This window comes from Sipha flava, unplaced genomic scaffold (genome assembly GCF_003268045.1).
Source record: "Sipha flava isolate LNK unplaced genomic scaffold, YSA_version1 42_pilon_pilon, whole genome shotgun sequence".
Lineage (NCBI taxonomy): Eukaryota > Metazoa > Arthropoda > Insecta > Hemiptera > Aphididae > Sipha > Sipha flava.
In genome coordinates this window covers 1,809,811-1,819,103 of record NW_020273159.1, presented here as the reverse complement: position 1 = coordinate 1,819,103, position 9,293 = coordinate 1,809,811, and the positions used below count along the sequence as shown (strand labels likewise).

General features: G+C 26.2%; 1 protein-coding gene across 1 annotated transcript; it reads left to right on the top strand.

The window, feature by feature from the left end:
* The first annotated feature begins 178 nt into the window (after positions 1-178).
* Positions 179-4,884, top strand: LOC112689150 (alpha/beta hydrolase domain-containing protein 17B). The gene is made up of 3 exons (XM_025562696.1): positions 179-1,250; positions 4,307-4,439; positions 4,524-4,884. Exons 1-3 carry the CDS (start codon positions 601-603, stop codon positions 4,605-4,607), a joined length of 867 nt encoding a protein of 288 aa, XP_025418481.1. The 5' UTR covers positions 179-600; the 3' UTR covers positions 4,608-4,884.
* Positions 4,885-9,293: the final 4,409 nt, after the last annotated feature.

Below are 9,293 nucleotides of genomic sequence, written 5' to 3'. Positions count from 1 at the left end.
GTTATCGGCAACAAATACGACGGAGGCAGCTTGGCAAACACTGCTTATCTTTGAAGCCCCCAACGCGCAGTGTATTTTTTGATAGCATTGTTAATTCGGGACGTGATGTCCGACGTCCGGGTGTAGTGTCCATGGTGCCACGGTACCCGGACGTCATGGACGAAACGACGGACGGCGCTTCTTCCACGGGTGCTGTGACGTCACGAGTGCTCCGCCGCAGTGGCGGTGAACCATAGAGTAAAGAATGTGAACTGGTTACCCAACGGTGCCGCGATCGTTTTCCGGCGGTTACGACGGTTTGGGCTGCGTAGGTAGCGCCACCACGGCTACGATAACATCGTTCGCGTCGATTAGTGCGTATCAACACCGCGTTCATCCGGCTTACCTGCTCGACGGTGTCACGGTGCTCACGATTTTTGCTTGATATTTTGAATTGTTTTGTGTGCCCAAGAGTGTTGGCGTGAGTAATAGGTTCACTTAACTCGCGTTTTGCCCAACTTTTTCTTCTTCACACTCCTATTTCGTACTTAACAGTTCCTTAGTCGTCCGTCTAGCCATTTTCTTTGTTCTCCGTTTATTTGACCACCCGATGTGTTTGCAATGAACGGAATGTCGTTCAGCGAATTGATGTACTTGTTCTGTTGTCCACCCTTACCGTCCCGTATCGCTGCCAAACTCGCGTTCCTACCACCGCCGACCACGTACGATTTCACTCCCGTTGAGAGCGGGGAGAGTAAATATCACATCAAATTCAACGACAAAGCCGAATGGCAGTACACTGACAGTGACGTGCAGAATATCGAGGGATTCTACGCCCGGACGTCTCGTGGAAATCGCATAGCTTGTATATTCGTTCGGTGTTGTCCCAATGCTCGCTACACCATACTATTCTCACATGGAAACGCCGTGGACTTAGGCCAAATGAGCAGTTTTTACTTGGGTCTAGGCATGAGGATAAACTGTAACATTTTCAGCTATGATTATTCTGGTTACGGTACCAGTAATGGTAAGCCAAGCGAAAGAAATCTGTATGCAGATATAGACGCTGCTTGGCAAACATTAAGGACTAGCTATGGCATAAGTCCTGAAAACATTATACTATACGGACAAAGTATTGGCACAGTACCTACTGTTGATTTAGCATCTAGATATGAAGTGGGAGCTGTAGTTCTTCATTCACCATTAACATCTGGAATCAAGGTAGCATTTCCTAGATCCAAGAGGAAATGGTTCTTTGATGTGTTTACCAGGTAAATATGGTTTAATATTTTTATTTATCTGACCAATTCTATATTTAAAATATTAGTTAATATGTCAATATACCATAAGTCATAGGTATTTCTGGATTTAATTTTTTTACAAAATTACTTGGTCATGTGTGTTCACTGAGATCTAAACTACTTGCATTTTGTATTCATATGAATTAATAGAGTACATGCTTGAGCGCTACCCTTAAGGGATGAGAGAAGTATTTTTATTCCCAACATTTAAATTACCATTCCCAGATTTATTCATACAATATTATATACATATACATTAATTACAAAGTTAATTTAATAAGTATAAAAATAAACGTTAAATACAGTTTCGATTGTAGTGGCTTTTTTGATACCTGACTATCAGGTAATATCAATTTTTGATTTGAAACTGGTTAGGATACTTTATAGATATAATAATATTTCACGCTGAACTTTTAATTATTTATATATTAATTCACGAGTACTAACCATGTAATAATTTTTAATATTAATTTAAATAATTTTATTGTTTTTTTTATAAATTTATAAGTTATATTTACAAAATTACAATACAGTTCAATATAATATTTTCATTTATTTCACCTACGAGATATATTAATATATTATTTGTAAACGTCTATGGTATCATATTTTTATCACATATTTAACTGTGTTGTTTCATGACTATGCAGTACAAAGACAAAAATTAGGATCTTAAAAAATCTATATAAATCTATATAAACTTATTATAATGACCATTAAAATAATTATTGCTTCTGTAACATGTTATAAGTCTTTTTCAGATATAAGAAAAAAAAAATGTCTTAATTTAGGCCAAAATTGTTTTCCCAATTTATCACTTATAAGCATAGAAAGAGATATACTAAATGAAATAAAAACTGGAACAGTAGGTACTAAATAAGTTTATATGAACTAATCGGAAAGTTAATTTATAATACAAAAAGTTGAGAGTTATGTATTGTAATATACTGTTTAATATGGAAATGTTTTTAAATTAAATAAATTGGCATAAGGGAGGCATAGAGGCAAAACTTCTCAGTTAACTTAATTACATAAGAATTTAGTTTATGAGTATTTAATCATTATAATAATGTTTTAACATTCATGTATAATACATTGTTATTATTATACTGCTGGTGATATAAGTACAAAATGAATATACATGTATACATATCGTATAAATATATTCTTTTTATAATTCTATATATTTAAAAATGAATAAGTACATAGCCACACCCTGTTTTATAATTTTATTGTTATATGTTTTATAACAATTTATAGTTATGCCTATTTAAATTTTATTTTTCATTTCATTACATAGGGTTATAATAATTTATATGAAATGGATATTTTGTGTAAACAAGTGAAGTATGTGGACAATTGGTTTGCTTGTTTATGTAGTAGAGTAATGTAATTTCATAGCTTATTGTTTGATTATATATACTAAAACAATCGTATAATTATATTTTATTTTCTAACAATAATAAATAATTTAATAAATTACATTTGTTTAGCCATGTTAATACATTTGTAAAATGGGCTGGAATTAATGATCTATTTAGTAATAGAAATATTTTTTTAATCTTAATTAATGATATTACCAAATAGTAAATCAAAATGATGTATAAATTGATTTGTTTTTATTTTAATTGTATTCATACTTATTGTATATTACCTAATATCATTACATATCTATTAAATTTCAATGATCAATTTATAAATAATACATTTCAACTATATTTTAACCTTTTTGTTAATATTTTGTTATCTTCAATATTTATTAAAAGTAATATTACATTCTAAGCTATTAATAATTTATAGTAATCAAGAGTTATTTTTAAATTTTTAAATTTATCTACAAATTTAAAACTGCTGCACAATTATAGTATTCAAAATATTATCTAAAAGTTATTTTTATAAAATATTCTAAATATCAAATATTTTAAATAACTTTTATTTTATCAACTGTGTGGTTTGTTCTACAGAGATTCAAAAATATCTAAACTCTTATTCATTAATGCTATATAATAGTAAATAAAATTAACCTTTTATAATAACTAAAATACAAAGGTAATTTTTTTTTTTTATAGTAAAATTTGTATTTTAGAAGATAATTATACAATGTATAGTATACATATTGGTAATTAATAATAATTCTTTATGATATGTGCCCATCATAAAACTGAATTAAATTTTCTTTAGAATTAGAACCAATTTACATCAAATAATAAAAATAATAATAATGAACTTATGAAATTTATTAGTAATAATAATAATTTTCCTAGCTTTACAATCCATTGAGGATCTTTACCACCAAAACTACCTTCTCCCATTTCTCTCTATCATTTCTGTCTATCAATCTTCTTTGTGGTGTTCTCCTTGGTCTCCTCCCCGTCAACGTCCAAGTATTTACTTCTTTTATTAGGCATCCGTCTGCTCGCCACGCATGTCCAGTACATTACATTCTTATACTTTTAATAAATTGCACAATATTTTCCTTTTTGTATAAATTTTCTAACTGGGTTCAATCTCAAATCCCATTGTTGTGTTTTGTTATTAAATACTAAAATTTATAAGTAGAACATAATAATAATGTAAGCATCAAAACTGAATACAAATAATAGTATATTAACTTTAAATGAATTCAAGGTAATTTAAAAGGTAACAAATTATTTATTTTTTTAATTATTTAATAATATCTGTATAGATCTTACAGTTTTTTTGAGATTTATGGTTACATGAATTATATATATAAATATATATATATATATATACGTAATTTATTGTCCTAATAAATTAGCTGAAAATAAATATAGCTAATAAACAATTTAAAATTGTAACCCACTATGGCTACTGGTCATTAGATAAGTTTTATGTATAGATAGAGTTACTAAAAGCTTAATTTCTGATGATTTTTATATTCTAGACTCACCCTTATTATCTGTATAATAAATAAATTTCTTAAACTAAAATATCATGCATTTTTCTTAATATATCTGAATTTAATAAATTTACAAAAAATGTTTAAATGTGTTTTATTTTTTCAGTATTGATAAAGTATCAGAAGTTAACTCTCCAGTACTTGTTATACATGGTACACACGATGAAGTGATTGATTTTTCACATGGTGTAGCTATTTATGAAAAATGTCCTAGAGCTGTTCCACCACTTTGGGTTGAGGTATATTATATTTTAGACTATTTTACTTGCCTATGACTAATTTCATTGGTTGTTTATGGTTATCATAAATATTATGTATTTCAGGGCGCTGGTCATAATGATGTAGAATTGCATAATGTCTATTTGGAAAGACTTAAACAATTTGTTACCACAGAGCTGCTCAACTGACATTTAATTGAAAAAAAAGATACAGATACATCGAATGGACAATCGCCCAGTATGCAAACTAATGGCTCAGCGACTGAAAAATTACTTTGGTAATTTTTTATTATTTTTTCAATATTACATGTTTGTGTAATATGTTGTATTATATTTATCATATTAAATATTAATTGTTCATACTATTTTATCATCTATTAAAATTCATGTACAATACATTTTTTAAATCATTTGCTTAATTGTTATTTTTAAGACATGACTATAACATTATTCCTAAACAAGTATTTTGAAGTTTAAATAATTTATAAATATTTATATATTATTTAATTAATATATTTATATATTATGTGCATAATATATTAATAAATTATATAATTCTTGTGTTTTATAATATATAAAAATTGTATCAGTGTTTTTTTTTTTTTTTTTTTTTTAACCAAATTTTTAAATTATTTTATGTTTATTATTATTATTATTATTTATTATAGGTTATATTTTATTAGGTTTATATTTATGAATTTATATTATTTAAATACAGTAGAGTACCTTTTAACCGAATTAATAGTTTTTAGTTTATGAATATTAAATTTGAACCTTATTTCCAAAGAAGGTTAAAAACCTTATTTTCTCATTAAAAAATACTTATTTAATTGATTAACAACCAATCCAATTTTAGTTAAATATTGGTGCTCTACTGTTACGTTATATTTATAATATTGTACTATTACTATGTGTCAATACATTATGCAGATGACTAATTTTCAGTTTTTTACTAGTAAAATACTAGACTTGACTTGATTATACTATTTACATTTTTATATGGTTATATTGAGTGTCTCTTTTTTTTAATTATTTAAATTTAAATGTATACATTAAGTTGAACAAAACAAATATTTTTTACGTGCACATTGTTTTATATGATGTCTTTTGAATTTAAACATGTTATATACTATAAAACATTTAATACAATATTGATAAAAGCATAACATTTACTTTTAATGTTTTTGTGGCCTTATAATATATTTCATGTACCTTATTTTCAGTGTAATTTGTATGAAATTAAACACTATTTCTCATATAACTTATACAGTTGTCCATTTTTGATTGATACCTAATCTAATTTTATTTAATTCTTTACATTTAATGAAATATATTTATAAATATTATTGTTTATATGGACCAGATCATAGTAATAATATAACTTTTTTTGTTGAATTTTCTTAATCATATATTATAGAATATATAATATTTAAAAATAACATAAATCAATTTAAAACTGAATATACATAAATAATATATTTATTTTTGGTGGACTGAGCATATCATAATTTTATATATTTTGTTTATTTCATTTTTTTTTATTTATTTAATTTGTTTATTTATTACCTTAATTTTTAAAGGCAACATAATTATTGAGTATGGATTAGTTACAAATTTAAATTAACTGTAATTGTCTTCATTAGCTATCCAATTTTATTTTCTGTTTTATAAAAATAATATATAATATTATTTATACATGCTTAATATATAAGTATAATATTGAAATGTTGCAATTGAGTCCTTGATTATATTTTTATGATCTGTGATATTTTATGAATTTCCACTGAGCCAAAGTTTTATACTAAAAAAATTAGTTTTAATTTCAATTGAAAAATGAATTCTCTAAAATACTCTCTAAATAACTGCTAAAAAATATACGTTTTCTTGTAATGTGTATTTTATTTCTATTGTTTGGTAACATTTTATTTTATAATGCTTTGTTATATATACAGGGTCATTTTAAGGATTACTTTAAGATTATTACTTATTTGCCCTATTGTGGAAATTCATTATCATTAACATTATTAATAGTTTAAATTATAGAATGAACTGATTGACTGTTAAAATTATAATTATCAGTCCTTTAAATTTTCTAGGTTTAGATTCAGTAATTCCATAATAAATATTATAAGTACGTAAATGCTTAGTTACATTTTATTTTGGTTTTACTATTTTAAATATAATTAATTGTTGAATTTCAATGATATATCTTTTGGATAACTAGAATATTTGAATTATTTTAATTCATTTACCATCTATAAAATTATGTATTATATCTAAATTATATCTAAGTTTATTAATCAATTGTGTATCTTCAGTTTATAAATTTAATAAATTAGCATTTTAAAACTATAATTTATGTAGTTTTATTTATGATAAACTTGAAAATCAGTTTACATAATATATTTATACTCTTAATACTTTATTTATTTTAAAAATGAAGTTTTAAAGATAATTGATTATTTCAATGATACTTAAGTATTTATCAATTAATGATTTATATTATTAGTGGTAATTTTTTAATAATGAATTCTTATAAATTTCATTGATTTAGTTTTTAGTTTTTTAATCTATTGATGTACAAATAATTTCACAAATTTTCCAAATCAATACTTATAGATAAATTTCACTTAGCTTGGAGTAAATTCATTTAAATGACATTTAGATTATTATTGCACAGAGATGCATTTTTACAAAAATTCACTAAATTGGACCACACGTTTATTCTTTGTGTTTACAATTTGTTAAAATATAAATAAATAAATAAATAGTTAATATATAGAAATAAATGATTAAAAGCTTAATGAGGAGTATTATGATATTTGTAAAGTACGACCGGTTTTATATTAAGAATTGGCAGGTATATACAAAGTCAATAAAATTATGATATGACTTATTTGATTTTTATTTGTATGCTTATTTTATTGACTTTGTATGTACCTGACGGTGAATTTTCAATTTGAAACTAGCTGAACTTTACAAATATAATAAGCCTAAGCTTTTATTGATTTATTTTCATATATAAACTATTGATTGTTTATTTATTTATTCATTTACAAGCATTACTTATTTATTAATTTTTTAAAACTAATTAATAAATGTTCATTTCTTATATTACACAACATTTTTATCCTTTTAAATGAGAAAATAAATCCCAACTATATATATAAATTTGATTTAGGATATATATGAAGGCTCGAGGACTAGTGTTAAGAATTTGTGTGGAATAACAGAATATTTTAACGTAGAAATTGATATACATCAGAGGTCGCCTCTAAGCTCTTGTTTATTCTCTGTGGTAACGGAAGAAGTTTCAATAGTGATACAGAACGAAATACCATGGTAAGTATATGATGTTTGCTAATGATATAGTTTTGGTAGGAGAAAATCTGGAAGAAGTTAATAATATTTCTTTTTCCTCTCTCTAATATTAAAGTTAGTACCTATACGTTATGCATCTTATATGTTGTTATATGTTTTTATCTGTTATCTATGTACTTCTTGTCTGTTAATTTTGTAAAAGCCGTTTGGCGTTTATTATAATATAATATAATAATAGTTTGGATTAATGAAGGTTAGCCCTTGAAGAAAAGGTAGTTGGTTGCAGAAATAAAACCGAATATATAGAGCAGCGGTTCCCAAACTGTGCGCCGCGGTGCCCTAGGGACACCTCGAGCACTTTCTAAGGGCGCCGCGGTCTATGGTTCATAAAAAATAGTTTAAAATCTATAGAATTTTTTTTTCCTTATTGTTTTCGTAAAAACTTTATAGTAAATAATGAAATATATGTTATTGTATATTCGGACATTCTCATTTTAACCTTATAATATTTTTATATAATAATTATTATAGTAATAACAATATTTTTTATTTATTTATTTTTTAAGTTTAAAAATTCATTAATGTATAATTAAGTTAAATTTTAATAAAATTAATAAAATTAGTTATCAATGGGTAATTTTTTTTTGTCCTGTCTTTCATGGTATTCACAGCAGGGCACCGTGGCTAAATTGAGTCCAAAAAAAGGCACTGCGGATAAAAAAGTTTGGGAACCGCTGATATAGAATATGATTTCGGAAGAAGATACCAAAAAGTTGAAGTGATGCAGGAGACCAATGACAATAAACGGTGATGTGATAGGTGAAATCGAGAACTTTAAAAGGTATTTAGTATCATTTGTACAAAAGGACGGGGATTTTAGCATGGATGTAAAACATAAAATTGAGTGATGTTGATTGAAATAGAGAAAAGTTTCGGGCATATATGACAAGGGAATTCTAATGAAGCTGAAAGGTAAATTTTACAAGAGTGTAATGAGATAACTATACTATATAGTTCGGAGTGTTAGCCGGTTGACAGAAAAATAGAACAGAGTATGAGCGTAAATAAAAAGCCTTAGATGGATGAGCGGAGTGACAAGAAAAGATAGAATAAAGAACGAGTATGTGAAAGGTTGTATTAGTGTAGTGTCGATAGTGGACAAGATGAGAGCAAATATACTGAGATGGTTTGGGATGGTCATGTGATGAGGCGAGAGGAAACAAAAGAATAAAAGAAGTAAGAGTGGTTATAAAAATGAATGTTTAAAGGAAGAGAGGGAGAGGAAGACCAAAAAAGAGATGGTTAAATATGATTAAAAATAATATAAAGGCCGTTGGTATGTAGAAAATCAAGACGTGTGGAGGCTTAGGACAAGGGTAACCGACCTCAAATAGTTGGGAAAAAGGTGAAGGAGAAGAAGAAGACAGAAGTATTGTCCTTTCAGACTTAATTGGTGTTACATATTTTAATATTTAGGTACATTAATTTCATTTGATATCGAATCTTTGTTTAAAAAATGACATGTACATTAGGTACCATAGAATATTTCCTGTT